The sequence below is a fragment of the Dacryopinax primogenitus genome, assembly GCF_000292625.1.
Source record: "Dacryopinax primogenitus strain DJM-731 SS1 chromosome Unknown DACRYscaffold_17, whole genome shotgun sequence".
Classification (NCBI taxonomy): Eukaryota; Fungi; Basidiomycota; class Dacrymycetes; order Dacrymycetales; family Dacrymycetaceae; genus Dacryopinax; species Dacryopinax primogenitus.
In genome coordinates, this window is record NW_024467214.1 from 809,956 (window position 1) to 831,702 (window position 21,747).

At 53.3% G+C, this 21,747-nt stretch overlaps 6 protein-coding genes across 6 annotated transcripts; 2 read left to right on the top strand and 4 right to left on the bottom strand.

Annotated features, from left to right (window-relative positions):
- On the bottom strand, nt 1–386 carry DACRYDRAFT_42624 (uncharacterized protein; the record flags this gene model as incomplete). Its single annotated transcript, XM_040774522.1, has 2 exons — nt 1–93; nt 222–386. Coding segments are annotated over 2 exons (258 nt in total), but the record flags the coding sequence as incomplete, so codon positions are not given.
- Nucleotides 387–2,191: 1,805 nt separating this feature from the next.
- On the bottom strand, nt 2,192–3,226 carry DACRYDRAFT_17769 (uncharacterized protein; the record flags this gene model as incomplete). Its single annotated transcript, XM_040771306.1, has 1 exon — nt 2,192–3,226. One exon carries the CDS (start codon nt 3,224–3,226, stop codon nt 2,192–2,194), a length of 1,035 nt encoding a protein of 344 aa, XP_040626036.1.
- Nucleotides 3,227–5,921: 2,695 nt separating this feature from the next.
- Nucleotides 5,922–7,363, top strand: DACRYDRAFT_17770 (uncharacterized protein; the record flags this gene model as incomplete). The annotated part of the gene is made up of 7 exons (XM_040771307.1): nt 5,922–6,030; nt 6,084–6,179; nt 6,231–6,319; nt 6,367–6,507; nt 6,554–6,961; nt 7,061–7,209; nt 7,300–7,363. 7 exons carry the CDS (start codon nt 5,922–5,924, stop codon nt 7,361–7,363), a joined length of 1,056 nt encoding a protein of 351 aa, XP_040626037.1.
- Nucleotides 7,364–9,031: 1,668 nt separating this feature from the next.
- Nucleotides 9,032–11,022, bottom strand: DACRYDRAFT_118397 (uncharacterized protein). Its single transcript, XM_040770574.1, has 3 exons — nt 10,644–11,022; nt 10,401–10,582; nt 9,032–10,344 (listed from the first exon to the last, which is right to left on the bottom strand). Exons 1-3 carry the CDS (start codon nt 10,927–10,929, stop codon nt 9,145–9,147), a joined length of 1,668 nt encoding a protein of 555 aa, XP_040626038.1. The 5' UTR covers nt 10,930–11,022; the 3' UTR covers nt 9,032–9,144.
- Nucleotides 11,023–15,855: 4,833 nt separating this feature from the next.
- DACRYDRAFT_83053 (2-4-dienoyl-CoA reductase) lies at nt 15,856–17,095 on the top strand (the record flags this gene model as incomplete). The annotated part of the gene is made up of 6 exons (XM_040776608.1): nt 15,856–16,075; nt 16,129–16,321; nt 16,369–16,445; nt 16,494–16,587; nt 16,646–16,926; nt 16,979–17,095. Exons 1-6 carry the CDS (start codon nt 15,938–15,940, stop codon nt 17,093–17,095), a joined length of 900 nt encoding a protein of 299 aa, XP_040626039.1. The 5' UTR covers nt 15,856–15,937.
- On the bottom strand, nt 17,074–21,621 carry DACRYDRAFT_24184 (uncharacterized protein). The gene is made up of 11 exons (XM_040773587.1): nt 21,501–21,621; nt 21,393–21,446; nt 21,035–21,331; nt 20,736–20,969; nt 20,522–20,666; nt 20,177–20,438; nt 20,058–20,127; nt 18,524–20,008; nt 18,339–18,457; nt 18,129–18,274; nt 17,074–18,060 (listed from the first exon to the last, which is right to left on the bottom strand). The coding sequence occupies exons 1-11, from the start codon at nt 21,568–21,570 to the stop codon at nt 17,190–17,192; spliced, it is 3,753 nt and encodes a 1,250-aa protein (XP_040626040.1). The 5' UTR covers nt 21,571–21,621; the 3' UTR covers nt 17,074–17,189.
- Between the last annotated feature and the right edge of the window lie 126 nt (nt 21,622–21,747).

Here is a 21,747-nt window from a genome sequence, read left to right on the forward strand (position 1 = left end):
GGTAGAGCGACGTGTGAAGATTGCTTTTTTGAGCTTGCCGTGTAGGTTCACGTCGGTCATCTGGAAGTGGCCGACGACGCCTTCACAGTAGCCCTGAATATGAGTCAGCATTGTTACACGTAGAAGCTTATACGGCTCGATAGCAGAAGGAGGAAGCGCACAAAGAATAGTGACAGAAGTGAACCAGCAAGGAAGCGAAGAAATAGAAGCAGGAGACGCACCAGATACTTGCCCTCAGCCACACTCATCAAAACGACCACCTCGTCCCCCTGCATGAACATGAGGTCCTCAGGCCCCTCTGCAACGCAGTCTCTCAGGGCTGTACCACGCCCGATGCCGCCCTTTGCTGCGAAGCGCGTCCAGCGAGCGAGTTGAGTGGCGTCCATCGTGGGGAGCGAGAAGGTGAGGCAGAATGAGCCAGTGTGCGTGAGTGTCGGCTGAGAGGAGTCGTTCAGCACGACACGATGGGGGATCAAATAGAATGTGGTCAAATATACGGTGATCTTCGACTCTGCAGCTGTGCAGGGATGTGCCTTCTGCGGTCCAGTGCGCTGCCGATGTCTTCTACACAAGTAGGAGTGATAAGTTACTCCAGTGTACAAGTTGAGGCAAATAAGAGACGGACCTTGTATGCACAATTCGCAGTCACAGCTCAGAAGATGCTGGTTGTTGCGTGAGTGCAACGAGCACCGCGTGCCCGCGCCCAGCCCGGTCGTACACGAGGCTTCCTCTACCTGTACGAAACGGTTGGTCGCGTATCTGGGTCGATGCGTGATACCGTGCCCGATGGGGATGGGCGTGTGATACGAGGTCCGTGCGCAACACTGGACAGCCTGCCTTGTGTGGGTTATCGAGCACTTGGCTGGCGGGGCGTGGTATGGGTGAGGGCGTTGGCTGGCGTGAGGATGGTGAGGTGCGAGAAAGGAAAGTAGGACGGCGGGTGATAGACGATGAGCAGGACGGTACTCTGGCGTCCGACGCTATCGTCCACCGGTGTACCCAATGCCGCAAGCCGAAAAGCGTCGATGGGAATGACTGGTGCAGAAGTACGTTCGTCGTCAACACGGGTTGCAAGCCGTGTTCAACGTATTCCTCGTCGACGAGCGCTTCCTTCTCGCCGCTTTTCTGCGCGTGCTCGATGTCTGCTTCTCTTAGACGATGGTGTCCGCTTCTCGCCGCGCAACGGGCCGATAGTTCTACTCAGTTGCCGCCGGTTTCGATCAGTCACAGTGGATCGTCGTCGCTGTCAGGCACGGTGGGGCTTTTCAGTACGAGAGGATGACGAGGATGACGTCTGCGTCGTTGTCGTCGTCGTCGCCGTTGTGCTCGACGTTGGACGCGTTCCAGTGTGACAATCTAGAAACGAACAAGCTTCACTGCCGCATGGACTGATTGTTACATACCAATTTGCAGTCTGACAATCAGATGGGTTTCCTCATTCCATTCTAATTTCTTTTTTTATTGTCCGTGTTAATTCTATTTATTTCTATTCAATACGAATTTCTCTTCTCTGCCAGCAGGGCCACTCGTGCAGACTGCACGTGGGTGTCCAGTACATTACTCAACTCATGTCGCCTGATGCCTCATTTACTTTCTTTCTTTCACACGCTTACCTTCTCATACTCACACAGTCAGTCACACACTCACCTTCTTACCACGCGTTTATTATCACTTCTTGCCTAGACTGTGCCTGTGGCTGCTTCTACGCCATCCAAACAATCCAACAACACTCTTTGTTTGCTCTTCCACTGCGGCAGTCGCCGTCTCCAATATCAGTTCTGTCTCATTCCAATATTAAGCGTTCGGCAAGATTAATCTTGCCCAACGCTTAATATGCTGCTCACTCCTGGAACTGTATTTCTGAAATGTAACGTCACCCAACCCCTGACGACGTTCCTGCTGGAATTCTTGCTGTCCGCGTGGTGTTCAAGTTGCTCGTGAAGACGGCCGCGCCCCCGCTCTCTACTCCGTTGTAATACTGGGTTTGATTGGCCTGTGCTGCTCTTACAGTGATTTCTCAGGTTATCATTTGCTCTCTGTGCTCTCGCTGAGGCTTCACCTGCGATTCTTGCCGCTAGTCTACGAAGCTCACTTAGTGCTGTCTGAAGGATGTCTATGACCACTCTACAATCTAATGAATATAAACCCGCTGGCATATGCTTGAATCTAGACCTGGAACCTGCTGTCCGTTTCAAGAGACCATGCACTCTCTATTCACCTCCTCCACGGTCACCTTGCGGCGTTTTGGCAGGCGCCCTGGCGGGGGTTCTATAACCTGTCTCACCAATTCCATCCCCCTCCAATCCACGTACCCCGCCGTCGTGGTCGGCGGGAACAGATCTACGAGCTTCACCCTTCCCCGAACACACATATCCCGAATCGTCCCCTCGCTCGTGATCCTCACCCATCTACATATCCTCAACAACAAGAACCCCCAATCGACCATCTCGTCGCCGTCTATCGAACACGCATGCTGCCGAAATTCGACCGTTCCGTACTTCTCCAAACTCAGAAAGTTCACCCGATACCCTCGCCGCCACGGCCGCACCCCCTCCCAGTCAGCCTGCACCGTCAGCAGCAGCGGCTCCCAGTCCTTGCATACAGCGATGCGTTCCGCCACTTGTTCGTTGGACAGTTGCGCCAATACCGGTGAATAGCGAAGCGAGTGGATCCACTGGTCCATGTGCGCCCTCCCCATGGCATCCGGGGGATTTCGCCGCTCCTCAGAGTGAAACATGTCGAGCTGCGCCTCCATCAGCGTCACGACATACGCCAGCCTCTTCGCATCCTCAAACTCCCAGTGAACGCCCTTCCCAACCCCAACTCCCACATGCACGTGCAACGCCGCGCTCTTGCTCGTTTTCATGCGCTGCTTGTAATATCTCTGCAGCGCCGCGAACACACCACGGAGGACATTCCTCCATCCGTTCGTCGCCCCCTCGAGTCCTGGCACGTCCCAGTAAACGCCGGTGATAATCTCGATCCCTTGCTCTCCCCTCCCACCCGTGATACTCGAGTCCCGCCCTACAAGCCAGACGCCTGTTCCGGGATGGGCGTCCTCTTGCTGTGGCCGCGCTCGTGCGAGACCGGTCGTGTTGATCACGTGCGCGACTTCCTGTTGAAGGGTGAACAGCTGAAGGTCGGACTGGATGAGGAACTCGATTTCGAACCCGAGTGTGTGAGCAAGTGGGTGTGGGACTGCTGGCTGCACCGGAGCGGGATACATATGGGGCAATCAAGGCCGACAGACCTCTGCTGAAGTTGCACTGTGTTGGGCGAACACACGACCATTCCTGGCCGCTTTTTAGCCCAGAGAGGAAGATTTTAGAGCGGGCAAAATGATCCAAATCGGCTGAGGCGCTTGAAGGGAACATGCTCTTCGAGCTCATTTCTGCTGTGTTCTTTTTGCGAGCGGCGATCTTACCACCAGATCATGGAAAGAACTGGGCCATAAACCTCAGAACGCCCCCAAAAATGAACATCACTGTCATGGTGCACGTATCGAGGGATCTCGCGAGGCGTTTGACGTATCTTCTCAACCAGACACGTCATTGGACGAGATGGCCTACGGCTGTGTTCTATATTTGGGGGAAGCACGAAGGGATCGGGGGAGGAGGACCCGAGAACTCGGAAATTCAAGGAAACCCAACGCGCTATCAAATACACGAGGCACGAAGCGCCTACGTGAATTTTTTTCTCGTACAAGATGGTCTGTGGTCTGTGGTCTCTGACGCTACAAACCAGGGATTGGGCCCCAATCACCCAAATAATCGGTGTTCCATGAGAGATCGCCGACAGACCGGCGCCAGAAAATGAATTATACCGAACGCCAGCAAGTCCTGGCGCATGTCAGCAGCATGCTGGACGTGAATGCGGAAAAGTGACGTTTGCAATAGGACTTCCCTCACTCGCCGTCTTCACCCTGCTTTCGTGTCCCGCTCTCGCCAGCGGTTCCCACGCCCGTAATTCGGACAATTTATGCACATTAGTTGGTCCTTCAACAAGAGTAGGGGAGAATTGGGCATAAATTCGGGTAAGCTCATGAGTCGCAAATCGGACGACAGTACGTCTTTCCATCACTAGTGATGACGAGTCGTGACCTAGGCGACAGGCCACTCTTCGGCAAGGCACGTTTTGAGGGAGGAGCTTCTACTCCGTGCCGGCCGCGGCAGTGAATGACACGTTAGATGTGAATCAACATGTGCAGCAAATGCGGATTGTGGGGTACATCCCTGAGACAAGCGGTGCGCATGCTTTGACCCTGACCTTCTGATTCGTATGATGACTTCGATCAAGTACAGAACAAACGGTTAGAGCTGGCCGCACTCTGTCTCACTGTGCACGATATAGTCGTATATCGAATGGAATACTCATGTTATTTCCTCTTCTCGAGTTGCACCCTGCTCAAGACAAGCCGCGGAGCCGTCATCTGCGTTCCTGATCACGAATCGCTTGGAACTCTGCGCAGACTTGGCTGCATGATATCATGTTGCTGGCAAGATTGCTCGTGCCGAACTTGTTCATCGCGCTAATCTGTATGGGGTGGGGAATGATGGTTCAAGTTCTCCCCGGAAGTTCTGGAACCCATAGATCGATGGACCAAATGAGATACGTCATATACCTCAGATTGCTTTGCCTTCGAACGAATTCAATATTATTGTTATCGCTAAGGTAGGAATAGTCCTTAGCTCTGCCTCAGGCGATACAAATCAGAAGTGTATCCTGACCGAACACTCACTCGTTCCGACAACGCTTGCGTGTATGGGGAATGCGGCGATGTTCAGGAACGATTACACGTTGTTGTCAGGATTATGTATATTCGCTTCGCCCTGTCGAACAGGAGTTGAGCAATGGCATGAGTTTCTGAGCAAGAGTTCTTCAAACTGGTTCCCGGGGCATGAACACTTATTCAAGACATAGGTACAAGAAGGCGTCATCTGCACGTGAGTACCGTGAGCCTATACAGTACTATACGCACCAGGGCTACGCACGAGTGAGGGTGACAGCAACTTTGGCATGGCACGAGTTGTGATGTTCTTTTCAAATAGACGCAAACAGAATACCGGCTGTTTGAGAGGCAAACACTCGAATATTGAGATCTTCGGAGAGAACCATGCACTGTGAAACGAAACTCTGCCGGCAGGGACTCTTCGTGTGTGCGTCGGATTGCTGTCCATAGGATTTCGGAGTTCAAGAGACATGCCCCTGCCTTGAGGCACAATGCGCAGACCCGCCGTTGTTTAGCCCAACTCGACATAACACCGCGGATGTGTGAGTTCGGGCAAGGTGACAAAGGGTGATTCCCCGTCAAGAGAGGCGCCCTTGGCGAACGCGGTTTACGAACATCTAGGAGAGCTGATGCACGAGACTTGGTGAAGAAATGTTGAGAGGAAAATGAAAATATTATTGCTCAACTGTTGGAGCCATTGGCCAGAACTAAAAAGGTCCAGCACATTCACGTGACTGTGAAAAGACCGGATTTGGATAAGAAAGCACCCGATGATGATTTGTCATCGATCCCTTGGAGTACTGTTGCGGCTTCCCCGACGATGCGTGGATAATATTTGAGGTCGTCTCCGCGCTTCTGACAGACAACATCGGCGACCAGCAGCCCCTTGTCGACCATCTCCATTCAGCACCTGTGCATCTACCATAAGAACCGTTACTCGAAGACGTTCTGGTCGCTGACAGCTCGCTTACCATTTACTCGTATATAAGTTGCCAAGCTGAAGCGTTCGCTCGTCCTTTGCCAGCAGGCACTGCTCCGTCGACCTGCGTTCTTCCCCCTTCCTGTCGTAGTCGACTATTCTAGAAAGCCTATCACCAGAGTACGTGCTCGTGACCAGGATAAGCAGAGGGAGCGGTGCGCACACCTCCTACTCTGCACCCTGTGCGTCCGCTGACACCTCGTGCACAGTGGGATGCCGTCGCCGTTCGCCGTCACGTTCCTGGGCACGTCCGCTGGATCGGGGCCCTCTCATACCCGCAACACATCATCCATCCTGCTTAACCTCAATGGAAGCATGAGTCGTCCGTATCCTGTCATTTCACCCGAGTGATACATGTCTCACATATCCCAACAGTTGTAGACTGTGCGGAGGGCACGCAAAGGCAGCTTCTACAAAGCGGACAACGAGTATGGGGAAAGATTGACAGGATCTATGTTACGCATATGCATCGTGCGTTTGTGGATTTTATGTGGAGAACTGTGTTGATTTTTCTGCATATAGTCGACCATATCTCCGGCATCGCACCCTTTTTATCGAATATGATGTCCACGCTGGCTAAGCCACCTGGCGTCAACATCGACTATACTAAGGTGCACTGCATGCCAGTCCAACGCTAGCTTGACTGAGTGTATTCTAGCCAAGGATCCAGTTTTTCGCTCCTCCGGGACTGCGGCTCCTGTTACGAACGCAGCTTTCGCTTTCTCAAACGGTCCTGGACGGCAAATACGCAGTACACGAGCTCCTCCTTCCTTCTGAGCAGCCCTCCGCGCCATGCGATGTGTGTCCAGCATCCCAGTTCTAGATTGCGACTGACTATTTTGAAGTCTGAATGTCTACATCCGTCCGAAGCCTGTGGGTTGAATATCGTTGCTGATTCTGACGGTACCTGGCGCAATATCGATGTATTCGGGGGTGTCAACGTCTCCGCGGCTCGTATAACACACCGCGTCGCATCACTAGGTTACTATTTCTGCGAGCCACCTCAACCACTCCCAATACCGCAAGAGTATCTCACCGCCCTTGACGCGAATGCCGATGCGCTAGCAGAACAGGGCATAAAAAATCCGCGAGCACTCCTTAAACATATCACCAAAGATACACAGGTCATCAGCTTACCGGACGGAACCACCCTAAGACCGCCGGAACAAGCTGTCGAAGGGAGACGATTACTGATACTGGGAGACTGCAGTGATGCGACCGGCTGTCTGCCGCTCCTCGACCGCGAGAAGGGTGTGAGCTTGCTTGTACACGAATGTACAAACGCGTATATCCGTGTGGAAGTGGGTGCCTTTTCTTTGCGCTCTCCGGTCGATGTCTGACTTTTTGATCAGGTGGATCCATTTATGGGCGGTGATCGAACAACAGCAGAAAAGATGCGTGAAAAGGCTATTTCGAGAGGACACTCGACGCCCGATATGGCGGGCGCATGCGCGAAGATGTGCGGTGCTCGAAGATTATTCATGAATCACTTTGGGTTGAGGTTCGTTCTTCTTCCGGTTTCCTTATTCGTTCATTTTGTCCCTGCAAATCGGTATCGGCTCGCTGGGATCACCATGGATCGGTGAAACAGCCTAACCATGCTCGATCCCGTACCTGGGATGTGGCGCTTTGGCTTGGACAGATCTTCGGGATAAGGTTCCCCGGAAAATAACAGAATTCTATGACTCCGGGCGACTCTCCATGCTTCGGATGGCCGACCCCGCCTGCTGCATCGGACTTGGAACCCGTATACGGATCACTGGACATCTTCCGGCCGATATCGCAACTCCAGATTGAGTTCCGCGCATCTCCGAGGTGCAGATGAGAAGCACAGCGTTCGTTACCGCTATTGTCTATGTCACACGCTGTTTTGGACGCTTTCTCTGATGTGCTTATTAATCAATTTACGACTCGGCTTCCGGCTTTTCCTGTCCGAGGATCCGCTCCTTTGCCATCACATTTGAGGCTATTTTGGGAGGCTCTGATGAGCGCCCTGAGACTCGAATCTTCTCATGGACTGCAGTCCTTGAGCACCCAGCATAGGGTGCGAACTCTACCGACCGTCTGTGTCCTGGACCGCGTTCTGTCGATGCAGATGCCATCAAAATTAAAGAGGAACCTTGTCCCCATCATTTGCCATTTGTGGGCAGCTGCGCACCAGCACAAATCAAGTTGGCTTTGCCATCTATGCTTGCTTCTGTTTCGTGCCGTTCTTGGCATCTCCCTATTTTTTCCATTTCAATTACTTGCCACAGCCTGCTGAGCAGTTGCTAATGCCTACTTAGATTTCAAGCACCAGGACGACCACCGCATGTAACACCAATGTCGCAGGGACGACTGCGAGTTATGACGGAGCTAGAAGATCAAGCGAGTGCAGCATGGGGATCCGGCAGGGCTGTCTGCGCGACAGATTTCATGACCGTAGAAATATATGAGCACGAGGTGGAGGCCATGCCCCAGCTGGTGGACGGGAGGGAGCCTTTCGCGGAGAATGCACCTAACGAGACTACTGCATGATCGGGTGTTCACCATGTTAGATTACCTGAGATATTTGTGGGACTGCATTCACGGGACTGTTTTTCTTCCTGATGACCTGCAGTTCCTCACAGTTTACATGTACATACACTGTCCTGCCGCGGCATATTTTCTACCCGCACAATGTAAGCATAAGCTGAGTGCATGTTTTGATTGGCCACAATTTCCCAACCATTGCAGTCCTATCATATGCGTTAGTCCAGAACACCGCAGCAGCATCAATATTAACGCGTGTCAGTGATACAATCATGTGGGAGATTTTGAAAACATGTGGCAGAGCCTTTTTTGGCAGACGACAGTAATGTGCTTGTTGTGGTTGGGGAGCGTGTCGGAAGGGATGGAAGGGACGGCAAAGTGAAGAAGAAGGGTTTAGAGTTAGGCTGTCCTTATATCGTGCGTTGAAGTCTCATATGGTATGGCTATCCACTGCTCTGCTACGGGCCTCTTCAAATAAGACCCACGTGTCTTCCTTCCATCCGTTGGATGTTTCAATCAATGTTGTCATCATAACAACGCTGCATTGCAGGCTGAGGCAAAGGGACTTGCGCGTACTTGAACCCGCAAGTACCTATTGGAGGGTACTTTCACTCACGCCAAAGTACACCAATGTCAGAAAACACGAATCGAATTCCAGCATGGCTAACAAAACAAACGGATGTATATGTGAACTATTGAGACATCATTGCACAACAAGAGTAACTACCGACTGAATGGATGTTCTGAAGCATGTACTGTAGATATGCCGGTACAACGCTCTATTAAAGAAGCACGTTCCATCCTTCCTACGTGGGGTTCCACATGTCTGGATACAATATACATCCTCGGCTGCTGAGTTGCGTTCAGGACTGATATGCTGGCATAAGACTTTTGATAGGCGATGGTATTTAGATAAGTCGTGAGATCAGCGAGGCTGCTCGCCGTGCGGAGACCAATATCCTCCGGCCGCCCTCTCGTCTGTATGACCCTGCTGAGGAATGCTAAGTACGTTGGACCGAGCCTGCGGGACCGCTGTTCCGAAGCCAGTGCCGTTGAAGTAATTTGAGCGAGGTTGGTCGGCCGGAGGAGTTACGGAGCTTGTACTACTAGCAGCCGTGAAAGACCCGTTCATGCCGGAGAAAGAATACCCAGTCCTGCTCGATGTCTCGAGTCCCGGGGAGGCAGACGCGCCGGCCGAACCACCGGCAAAACGTTCCTGCGAACTTGAAGTGCTTGCGCCGAAGGTGTGAATTGCGTTCAGGGATGAAAATGATCCACGTGAACCACCAGGAAAGCCTGGAAGAGGCATAGATTGGCTGCTTGCGTACGATCGACTCTCTGATGCTGCATTGTGAGAGCCAGACATGCCGTAAGATGATGACATCTGGAATTGCGATATCCAATTGGGATCACTGGCCATATTGTCACGAGACTGGAAGTCGGTCATGTTGAACTCTCCCCGCTGTTGTGGCTGGAAATCGCTGAGGTTGAAGCTACGAGACACTCCACTTCCGTGCCACATATGCTCCGTTTCCGGTGAATTCGCGGAGCGATATACAACCTCTTCTTCTTCTTCGTGTTTGAACTGAGGTGGCCCGCTGGAAGACACACCAGAAACACTGTGCTGGGATGACTGCCGTCTCATGCTCGGTATGGGGGCAGATGTTGATGATGGGACAGGCAAATCGTGTTGAACGGCCGAACTGGACTGCCAGGACCAAGAGCTTGGGGCGCTTCCTTCCGCCCTTGCGTAGCCGCTGTACGCCGCTGGAACGGCCCGCGAGCCACTCTGAGAACTGATGGCTGGGATGTGACCAGCAGAGACTCTTGAGCTGGCAGTCGTGGGCGGGGACTCCGATTGCCCAGACATACTTCTTGCTGTCGAAGGTCTCGACGAGAAAGTCGTGATGTTTGAGATTGTTCCCACTGAACTGAACGAACCACGTTTTTGTATACCACCGCGTGAAGTGTCTATCATCCTTGGATCCACCGCCCCAGTCTCGGGAACCTTCTTCCGCTTTCGTCGCGAATTGTTGGGACGTCGCTTGTACACATACTGGGGCCACCGAATGTTGAAGGCATCTTTTAACCGCTTGGCCATGTTTTGATAATGCTCTTTCTCTTCCTAGATGATGTTCATAGTCAGAAAATGCGACATTCAGAAGTGGCGGAATTTTAAACCTTCGGCATGGAGGACCACTCATCGCTCATCAACTTGCTGATGTCGCCAGTTCTCAGCATCGGATGCTGATCAGCCAACTGGGGTCTCCGTCTCCGTCCCCAAATCATGAACGCATTCATAGGGCGCTTCGGGGTACCATCAGCGTTCAGAGACTGTTGCGTCAGGGCTTGGTACTGCTCCTCTGAACATCGCAAATCTTTAGCATAGGCCGTTTCCTAACATTGCCTGAAATGGTAACTCACCCTCCGTCGCAGTCTCTGGCAGCCTGGCAAATGCATCTCCACCGTTCTCCACAACTTCACCATCACCCTCAATAGTATCCTCCAGCATCATCTCATCCTCCTCCTCAGCCTCTGCACTTGAGTGCTCTGTTTCGTCCATTGTAGGACTGATGGTTGATCCCGACTTGGAGGGCAAGGGGACTGGGGTTGGCACCACGTTACCCTTCAGCGGTACCGCGGATGCCTCGGTGGCGGGCCATGCGGATTGTGTGCCGCCTTCGGTAGCCTGTTCCTCAGGTCGTGCCATCGAGTATTGGAAAAGTGGGTTCGAGGGGCGGATTCGAACACCGATGGTTGGGAGGGTGGTCGGGCGCGAAAGGCGGTCGGGGTTGAGTGGCGGAAAAGAGGAAAGGGGAAGAAGGGGGTTAACCGGAAACTTTTGGGGAGTGACAGTGCCTAGGTCTGTTGAAGATAGGTTGTCGGGTTCGCAGGATAGGAAAGTAGCAGTGCTGATGTACGGGCCACCAAGCACGGAAACCGGAGACGCGAATTCGCTGAGTGAATCCAGCGTTGCTGGATATTGGGGGGTTAAAGGGAATTGAAGAGTGTGTCCGGAGTGACACTTGCGCTGAATGGGCTAGTCTGTACCTGCGGGAGGGGGGGAAGGGGCAAGGGACCAGAAGGTAACAATAGCAGGTTCGGGCTTGATCAGGCGCTCGGGGAGAACGGGTTTTATGTGTACCGGGCACGGCGCCAGGTGTTAGATGAGCAGCCCGGAGGTTTGGTGGAGCTCTGCACAATTGTAAGCTTGAGTTGTAAGTGCGAGACACCGGCTGGTCGGGGAGATGGCGAACAACAACCAGGCAGGGGATGCGAGTTTGAAGGGTTGCGGAGCGCCGGAGAGGCCGACCCTTTATTATTTTTGGGCTTGCTAGGTGAGAAGAGGGACGCAGGAAAGGGGGAATGAGGGATGGTTCATATTTGCCCATGTTTCCGAGCGAGGTGTGTGAGGTGTGTTCCATCGCTCCCTCGGGTTGGCGCGTGCCGGACCAGGTTGCAATCGGTTCGCGAACCCTTTGGTTGCCTCAGTCTCGGACTGGGCCTGCCCTGGAGAAGAAGCATCACGCTAATGGTCCCACGGCCGTGCATGCCTTGGTGCGATGCCTGAGGGATGGACGAAGGGAGTAATCCCGTTTAGTCTCGCCACACTTCTTGTTTCCTTGCTTCGTCGCAGCACCCTGTCGGTTTCCTCCTCCCCCCAACTTCCTTTTACCGGTTCCTTCGTCACAGCCTCGATGGGACCCCCACACTCCTCGAGATTTTTCTGTTTTTTTGATTCCGCACAGCCATGCACGCGTGGTTAGAAGGAAAAATGGGCCCCGACGCAGAGCCTCCATCAAGTTCACTGGTTGTGCGGTCCCTTGGTCAGCTTCCTCACCGCGTCCCGCCCTCGCGAGCCGTGAGATGTTAAGACGGGCTCCGCCTGCTGCCCAATCACGGCTGTTGGCCTGCATTGGGACCGGGGAGGATAGTACTTCCCTGGAGATATAGCCAATCACCAAGCTGGATGCTAGATTCTCGTCTGCCTTCCTGGGAGGCACGGATTTGGGTTGGCTCGGGCATGCTGACAGAGGGTGAGAGAGATGGCCGACCACGCTTATACAAGCCCGTCGGGGGGCCCAGCGCTGTCCCCACCGCCCACCCGTCCTAGCTTGATCGAACACCAAGGGAAGCGGATACAAATGCCACAGCAACCAAGTTTGACTCCGGTCACAAAGAGCGCTAGGCGTTGCTTCTCTCTGAACGACCACCACTTCAACGTCATCCCACCTGGCCTCTTGGTAATGAAACACGCCCTGTTTCACGTCAGCATGCTGACTTTATCTTCGATCATTGTCAGTGTTTTGTGACTAATAAGACGGTTATAGCTGTACGGGGGGGCATCGCTGAACGCACCACCACTCACTCACGCGGCAGACATTTGAGTCCGGACTGAGGGAAACATCTTTCGGGGTCTTTCTCGCCAAGAAGAGCTCTGAACCGTCGCCTTTCCGTCACAGAGGCCTCCAGAATCCAGCACTTTCGATCATCGACTTCCATTATCGTTCGGGCCGCCCTCGATCGCTTAGCACGTTGCTTAGAAAACAGACAGGAGATGCCAGAGACCAGAAAGTGGAAGACTCACAGGCAGTCTCCTTCCGCAACCCTGCGCAAAGGGGTTGGCAGCGGAATGCGCTTGGTTTGGGAATCCCGCCCACGGTGCATCTGGGGTCCAGGTCGGTCTGAGCCGCTTCGACCCATAATCATACTCGCTGTGCCGGCGGCAGGGCACGCTTCTTGGGCGAAAGAAGCAAGGAAGTAAATGGCGCCCGAGAAATGGTGCCAAATCACGCCAACCGGCCCCTGTCGGCATTGGCGGACCGACGGGACGTGTCGCACCGAGAGCCACCCCGCCATCCTTGACCAAGAGTAACTGCCCCCTTTAGGCAATGCTGTGCACGTCACCAGATACAGCCTTTGGCCACATCGGGCAACTTGCACGGAAAGAGCTGCACGAGGCCGATCGTGTCTTCTCGCCCCGGCGGGCTCCAACTCCGTTCGCCGACGCTGCGAGAACCGTCTACGTCGTCAACTTGCCCGTTTGGCTACTTCCGTTGGGGCTTGCTGAGATACCCTCCGGTACCCCTGTCTGAGATCCCTCAGGGAGGTCCTGATGGAATTTGAGCGCTCGCACGAAAAGAAAAGAAATACGCGCTTCAGACTTATCTCACACTGCTTCCATTGGTCCGAGCATTCCTTACAGTCCCTAAAAAATTGCGCCACTCTCTCAAGGGACCGAGACCTTCCTGCAAGCCACAGGGCGGGATGTGGATGGACCTCGGAATATAGGTGGAGGTATTGGTGGACCCCCGCGCCGAATCCGCATGTCTCGTGCGCCTTTCCTATCGGGAAATTTCCAAATCTGTCTATTCGCGGCGAAATGTCTTTCTTACGTCTTCTGCACTGTGACGTCAAAAGCTGTCTGCACAACAGACAGATCAGGGTCCAATGATGCAATGAAGGAGTGACCGTATTCAAGACGACAGGAGCTAACGACAGTGGTCAAGAAACACGTGAAGGAGGGTGTTACTTGTCAAGTAGGCCCGATCGCCAGACAGAGGATGATTAGATAACGGATAATAGAATTTCCATTGCCTCAAGACACAGTGGATCTCAGATGTGGGGCTGGAAACTGTAAGATTATGGTGCTAGGCTTCGCTTAGATCAGGGGTTCAGCCGGTTGGAATCCGACAACATGTCCTCTACGGAAAGTGGAGTTCCAAAAGCGGCAATGACAAGGTTTGCGTAACAAATCAAGCAATTGTCTGGCCGTGAATATCTGCATGTCCAACATACCACGGGAAATTAATGGAATATTATCCCTGCCGAGGTGTTTCTCACGGTCTCGTGGCTTAAATGCGAGTGCTCATGACCATCAGAGGTAGGATCTCAGTGCCGAATCTTGTGTCGGGTTGTCGACAAGCGATGTCACACACACCAAAGGTACAACCCGAAAAAGGGTCGAGGTGGCCAGGACATCAAGGGCGTGTTTTGGGCTGCTCTCCACTGATGTCAGAACCTCCTTCGCTCTTGCTGCAGAGCGTTGAGGTTTTGTTTTTGTTTTTGTTTTTTGCTCGCCAAAGGACTTGGGGTCCTGAAGGCTTAGAACGAATCAATAATCAATAGGGCGAGTCCCATTTCTGACTCACACAGCCTTGGCATCGGTGAGTGATACAGGCTATCACATTTGCTGCAAGACGGGGTCGAAAGAATTGAAGGCGATCGTTGTCATTACCTCAGGGAATGTTCCTTGAGCTGCGCAAGCCCGGGTTGTAGCATAAACATAGACCATGCGATGGAGACTGGTTCTTCTCGATCTGAAGTCGCATGACCCCGTTGCTACTGCTGATTTAATCAGGTCGTGTGCTACTGTGTGAGGAGATGTGCCGGGTAAAATGTGAAGCGATGCTGGCCTCGACCATAGAAGGACTGTGAACAATGAGTAGAAAGATTCCTGAGGAGCACAAAGTATCTTCTCGACCAGAACCAAACGAGCAAAGAACCACTACGATATTGCGGGAATGTTCGGGTGTATCTAGAAAACGTGTCAAGAAGATCGGGCATCGCAACAATTCTGCGGTTAGCGCACCCGCGAGCGTTTTGGTCAAGTTGTGGATGAGCTAAGTTTGCTGATGGTGTTGCGTGACTGTCCTGAGAGGTTTCTGGTCTCCCACGCCTGGTTCGTAACATCAATGCACTGCAAGACACCTTGTGGCAAAGTGGCAGAAACTATTCAGCCTCTCGAATTTTCAATCGTACATGGCTCAATCATGACATGCTGGACTAGCTCATGTCAGCGGCTCGTGTTCGCGTGGTGTTCGTGCATCTCCCAACAATGCCAGCTGAATGCATGGCTGGATTTGAGCGAAACCCTCTTGACTGGTGGGAATGTCGCAGGTGCCCCCTGTCGAGACGATGAGAACGCATGCCTTCATCCGCGAAAAGATACAGAACCGGCGAGCTGTCGGTGGGTGGCCGATCGAGATTTGTTATGTCGATCGAACCTTTGGCAGGCCGTACCTGGTTTGACCGCTCGGGTCTCAATGAGGAAGTCGGCATCGCCTCCAGGAACCAGTGGTGTAAGGGTAATACACGCCCTTTGTGTTTCAGACCGCAGGTAGGCTTTGTTATCACCGAGGAGAGTGCGGAGAGGGTTCCGGGAAGCGTTGACTGAGTTACGCTCCCACCATCTCGGCAACTTTAAGGAAGGCTGAGATTGTGACCCGGGCCGTCAACATAAAGTGTCAATGCCCCCGGATGTAAGAACGATCGTACCAGGCGGAGATCGGAGGAGGTGAAGCGGAGTACATGGTGCCGCCTCTCGGCAGAAAAAGTTGCTAAAGGCACAGCATATGGAATCAGAGAAGAAGAGTATGAAGCACAACTCACAGGTTGACCACGTGACGAATAGAAGAACGCGATTGTCAGCACTGTTCTGCTGCACGTCCTCAACAGAGGAAGAGATGGTTTTCTTGCTTGTTTCTTGTATTTGTTGTTGGTACATCTTGCAGAATTTTCATGACCAAGAGCACGGCGGACATGTGGCAGTGTGGTTGATAACCACGTGCTTTGGCCGGTTATTCAAGTTGAAGGACAACCGGTGTCCTGCATTATTCTGACGCTGTCCATCACCGTTACACACTGTTATAAACGTTAGCTGGCGACAATAACTCTCTTTCATTTGTATTGAATTGTCGACCACCTGGCGTATCATTATGTCGTCAACGAACCGTGTTCCACCCCCACCGGTGCCAGACCCGACAAAGATCTTCCAGCGTGGCTTGTTCAAGGGCAAGGTGGTGCTCGCCACCGGAGGCGGCAGCGGAATCGTGATGGAGATGGTCAAAGCCTTGGTACGCTGTGCTGAACTGCGAATTGGATAATGCCATGAATCCGTTCCACGCAGATGCAACTCGGCGCTGATGCGATAATCATCTCACGTTCGAAGGAGAAGATCGAGAGTAGTGCTGCCGACCTTTCTCGGGAGACCGGGCAGAAGTGTGTCGGTTTTTCCGCTGATGTCCGCAGCCCGGCGCAGCTTAAGGAGGCAGTTGACAACGGTGTAAAGGAGTTGGGCAAAATCGATTTCGTCATTTGTGGTAAGTACACTGACGATGTGCTCGGGAATTGTGCTTATGAGTTTCAGGGGCCGCTGGGAATTTCCTTGCGCCTATCTCTGCCTTATCCGAAAATGCCTTCAAGACGGTCATCGACATTGATACCGTAAGTTCATTTATATTGATCTTGGGTGCGTGTCTAACCGCCGGCAAGTTGGGTACGTACAATACCGTAAAAGCTACAATGGAGCATGTGAAGAGGACCCATGGCGCATACATTCATGTTTCGGCGACTCTCCACTACAGAGGTAGGCGACCCTATGTGCAGCGTTCTTGGCCGATAATAATAATTGGTCATTCTTTCAGGTTTGATCTACCAAGCGCATGCTTCTGCGGCGAAAGCCGCTGTGGATGCGCTGTCACAGGTCATCGCAGTGGAGCTCGGTCCCTTCGGCGTCCGCAGCAACATTGTCGCTCCTGGGGCTATTATGGGCACTGTGGGAATGAATAAGCTATCCAAGAAGAAGGACGGCGAAGATCAGATGGGCGAGGCGATGCTAGGTCGTTGGGGTGAGAAGAGCGATATCTCGTCCATTGCGTGTTATCTCTTCAGTGATGCTGGCGCTTGGATTACTGGACAGAAATTTGTGGGTGTCAGCGTATTCGAAAGACGCCGGTCTCCTAACTATCACCCCACAGGTTGTCGATGGTGGGGAACTGCACATGCCACCACAGATGACATCGGGCAACTTCCCTTATCCTCAGGCAGTTGTCGACCCAGCGTCGGTCGTAGGTTTGATAAAATCGCGCCTGTAGGCTTCCAATCCTTGAGTGATGATAGTGACTATGTATTAATATATCTGATCCATGCGCTGACACATATGAACAAAACACCAAACAGTCTTCTTTCTTAGACGTCGATGAAGATCTGTTCAACATCCTTCCAAGGACGTCCAGCCAGGCCGGCCTCCTCTCTTTCCGCCCAGTATTCAACTTTGCTACCTCTTCTCTTTGGTCGCCAGACACGTTCCCCGTTGTCTTCATCTATGTCAGGAGTGAACCAACGGGGTTCGTGCGGCGGAAGCTCCCCGCGTTCTCTGGCTCGGCGTGTGGCACGTTGGAAATCTTCCTGATCAGATTTGAGGGCGTTTGCTTCCTCGTACCGACCCTCTTCGAATGCCCTCTGGTCTGGACGAAGGCGACAGTCTGTGATGGGCAACCACTTTCTCAAGAGTTCCGGGTTCTTTGGCAGGTCGTTCAGAGTTATCGCATACGGGGTGAGATTGAATGGTGCTGGGGGCTTGGGTGTGTTTCGCCAGAGAAGGATATACTCTGGTGCAGTCTGCGAGGCAGGCGAACCCGGTCCATGCACGTTGACGTCTGGACCTAACTCGAGGCTGGAATCTGCATGGCGCATAACTAATTGGCTGCTCCAACGTCCCGCAATCTCCCATTCAAGTTGTCCTCGAGAGTCGTATACCGCACCCTTGATCTCATGAAGGTTGGTGCCGCGCCAGCCACGAGGTTTGAATGTTAGCTCGCAGGTGTCACCTGTGCGATGGTTGACAACGCGGAGGAGACCAGAGTGATCGATGGTCACATTGCCAAGGATAAACCCAGAAACGTTAGTAGTAACTTTCTTCCAGCTGTATGTTTCTCGGTACCGTTTCTCGCCGTCGACTTCCTCCACCGGGTATTTGTCAGGGTGCTCGACCTTGTCTGATGACAGCATGAGATCCGCGAAAGCGGCACCAGTCGGGCGAATCTCAAATGATCTCCCCCTAGCAACGCAATCCATTGTTAGGGTCTGTCTTACATGTCAAAAGGAGAGGAGAGGAAGCAGACGCACATGAACTTATTCTTTGCATCAACTTCTCCATAATAGAGCCAGTCCGGTGACTCGCAGTAACAGGCGCTGATGGGTGGATGATGGCTGACCTGCTCGGAGAAATACCGATATTGTTTGTCAAACGATGCGTATTCAAACGTCTCGCTCTGGAAAAACAAAATGATTGCTCATTCAGCATCGCGTGATGTGGCAAGACGGATCAGAACGCACCAGCATGGGGTTGAATGGTTTCGCGATACGACCCAAAGTGCTAGAATAGTTGGACATTGCGAACGCAGCGACGAATGCGATACGCTTGAGTGGGTCGCTCTCACGAACAGCAGCATCCACTGTGAGCCCACCACGGCAGATTTGTCAGACACGTCCTATAATCACAGAAACAGATTCACACGCACAGCATTCTGAGAATTCCATATCCTCTGCCATACGCTGCAGCATACTCGTAGGTTCGTTGAAGAAGACGGGGAAGGAGATGCGAGTGAGATCTTTACCGATGCTATTCTTGAGCACGGCCCAGAGGGAGACAGGCGGCCGCTGGTCATCGTCGATTGGCAAACGGGCACGGGGATGTTCGTACCCAGCGTACAATACACGGTCAAGCAGCACATGTCGCTCAAGTTCCTCGGGGAGCGCGGTAGGGTTGGCAATGGGCGACGGGAGGGTGAGCGGCAAAAGACCAGAATCAATCGCATCGAAAAATTCATCATCTTCGTCTTCCTCGTCGGTCGTCATAGTCCGGGCAGCGACGGAGACTGGTCGGCCTGGGGTAGTACCTGGAGCCATCAATCCTGCGGAGGGAAGACTGAGACTGAGCGGCTCCTCAAGCAACTGAGGGGGTTGAGGAAGTTCCTTCTCCGGCTCGGCGGTGAGTGTGGGTGCGATTACCGGTCCAACTGCAGGCGTGCCCGTCTCGGTTCCCACCATGCTCGCCCGTAGATTGCGCATACTCCTCAGCCTTCGACTCGCTACTTGCAGTTCCTGCTCCATCCGCTCGCTTTCGCCAACAACGCCGGCAAGACTCTCTTCCCATAGGTTACGAGTCTGCCTTTCTCTTTCAAGTTCGTTTTCGTACCATTTCTCACGGGCTTTCTGTTGTGTCCTCCACCCCGCGGCGAGGGAGCCAAGCGCATTCAGCCCATCGAGCAGGGCAGCTACTTGAGCAGGGGGTAGTCCCAGAGGCGGAAGAGCGAGCCTGAGAGCATCGAGCTGTATGCCCATGCCTTCAGCTGCCATCTCCCACTCCGCATAGGGGGGGTCCTTGCTCTCCTCCCCTTCAACCTCGGCCCCCTCGGCGTCTGCATCGCTGCTTTCACTACCCGCCAGCAGCTCCGTAGGTAGTCCCGAGACGCTTAAGCTCGTACCGCTCATGGCACGATGCACGTCACTTGCCGCACCAAGAGTGGGGACGACAGTGCCGCTGCTCGTTGACCTCGAGCCGGATGCAGGGCTGGAGCGTGGTGCTGCAGCGGCGGTGTCGTGATGGCCACCAGAAGCCGACACTTTCCTGCTCAGCCCTGTGATGCTCAACGACCGCGTAAACCCTTTTCTCAAGAACGGGCCACCCGCCTCGCCCACGTCTTTGCTTGCCTGCCTTCCTCCAGCGGTGCCGTCTCGCGATTGCGAAGTGTAGTATTCGACGTTCCTTCGAAGGACCTGAGCCCAGCGTGCAATCTCTCCGGGGTGTTCACCGCGAAGGAACCAGTGCTGCACTGTGCCTGTGGTGTTGTCAGGTTTCGACGTGCCTGGAAGGCCAGACGTCGAAGGCGGATGGAGGGTAATCTCGAGACGGAGTCTGTCCGTTGAGGACGTCTTGACCGAGATCATCGAGGTGTGGATCGACCCGCGACATGATGTTGGGTAGTCGGACTGGTTGCGATAGTCTGAGGGAAGGGACGTCAGAGTTGGACAGATGCTGGGGAACACACGCACATGACAGCGTCCCGTCTTGTAATACAAAGTAGCGTGTCGAGTATCCCTTCGCCACGTTTGCGTACTTGTTCTGTTCCTTATCAGCCCTAATGTCTTGCGTGAGTGGTTGCCGACCGCACCAAATAGCCTTTGAAATCGCCAGGCTTCCCCACGACACCCCCTCCCTCTGCCTCGGGTTCATTCACAAGGCTTAAATCCCGGTTCGTATATTGCCTGAGAAGCGCCCGCACCGCGTCCTTCTCCCTCCCCTGGCCGAGGACGACGTCAAGGGGAGCACGGTTGCGTGAATCGCGCGCGAAGATGTCGGCGTCTCGCGCGAGGCAAAGTTCGATTATTTGGATATGCCCACGGCGCGAGGCTTCATGGAGTATCGTCGTCCCTCTGCAAAGCACCATCCGATATGATACAGAAATCAAACGCAGTTGTCAATTGATGCGCAAACCGGGGAAGGGACATGGACGCACAGAACCTGCACTGTCAATTCAAGTTGGTGGGACCTCTGCGACTTGAGAAGATGTATGAGCCCAGTGGGCGGTGGGCTGCCTGCTGCTGAGCGGATGTAATCTTCAACTTGACGGAGGTAGGCGTCGGTAAGCTCTTGTACGGAATCTGTGGGAGATCTCAGAATGTACAGGACAGGAACGAGAAGAGGGAAGAAAAATAGCAAGTGGGACGCACCTTTCAAAATCTTCGTCACTCTCGCATTCGCAGCAACTTCCGCGACCGTCCTCCCATGTCCATCTCTCAACGTATCATCCACCTCTTCTTGCTCCAGCAGGAGGCGTACGACATCTGCACGCCCAAGCTGAGCCGCGAGGTGAAGCGGAGTGGTACGGAGGGGAGAAGGGGAAGGAGGGTAGTAGATATTTGGGGAGATCTGTTTGTGGGAGAGCAGGGAGGAGATCGTTTGGCCTGTTCCACCCATCCATGATAGTTCCAGGTCAGAGCTAGAAGATCAAACAGGCAATATAACGCACATGAGGCAACCCTGATGGCCGTATGCAATATGTATGCTGCTCTCTCCGGTGGGCTGGCGCTTGGACCCAGAGAGGTCCCTCCAGACCTGTCGCTCTCCGCACTTATCCTACTCTTACCCACCAGCGAACTGGTCGACCCATTCCCGCTTCCACTGCCACTACCTCCACCATTAGCGGGAATTGGTCGAGTTGACTTGGAATGAGAGGGAGAGGGGTTGGGCGACGTGGAAGCACGGCGGGTGGCGTTGGCGAGTCGGGAGAGGTCAGCGAGGTAAGGATGGATCTTGCCTGGATCACCTATTTGTTGTCGTTCAGCCCAGAACTCCTGGTCTAGCGCAGCAATATAGAACACGCGCACCACTTCGTAACGCTTCAAGAAGATTCAAATTCCATAGAGCATCATTCGCATCCTCTGGATTGCAAGGTGTTAGAAGTACAGACTCGGGTCATTTCGATGGTTGCTGACTAGGTTCTAGCCTGCCCAGTGTAGCCATTGACGGTGTGCGTTGCCTTATTGTTGCTGCTGCTGCTGCCATTGTTTAACTAAAGTAGCTCTCAAATATACAAAGCAGTTGGTGAGAGATAATCAGGAATGGACAGCAAAAGGAGAAGAATGACCGTTGAGAGGGAAAGAGCAACGTTGCTTGACTGGGTGAACCCTGTCACTTCGGAGCCGAGTTAACGTCACAAGGAGATAATTTACTTCCGCGAAC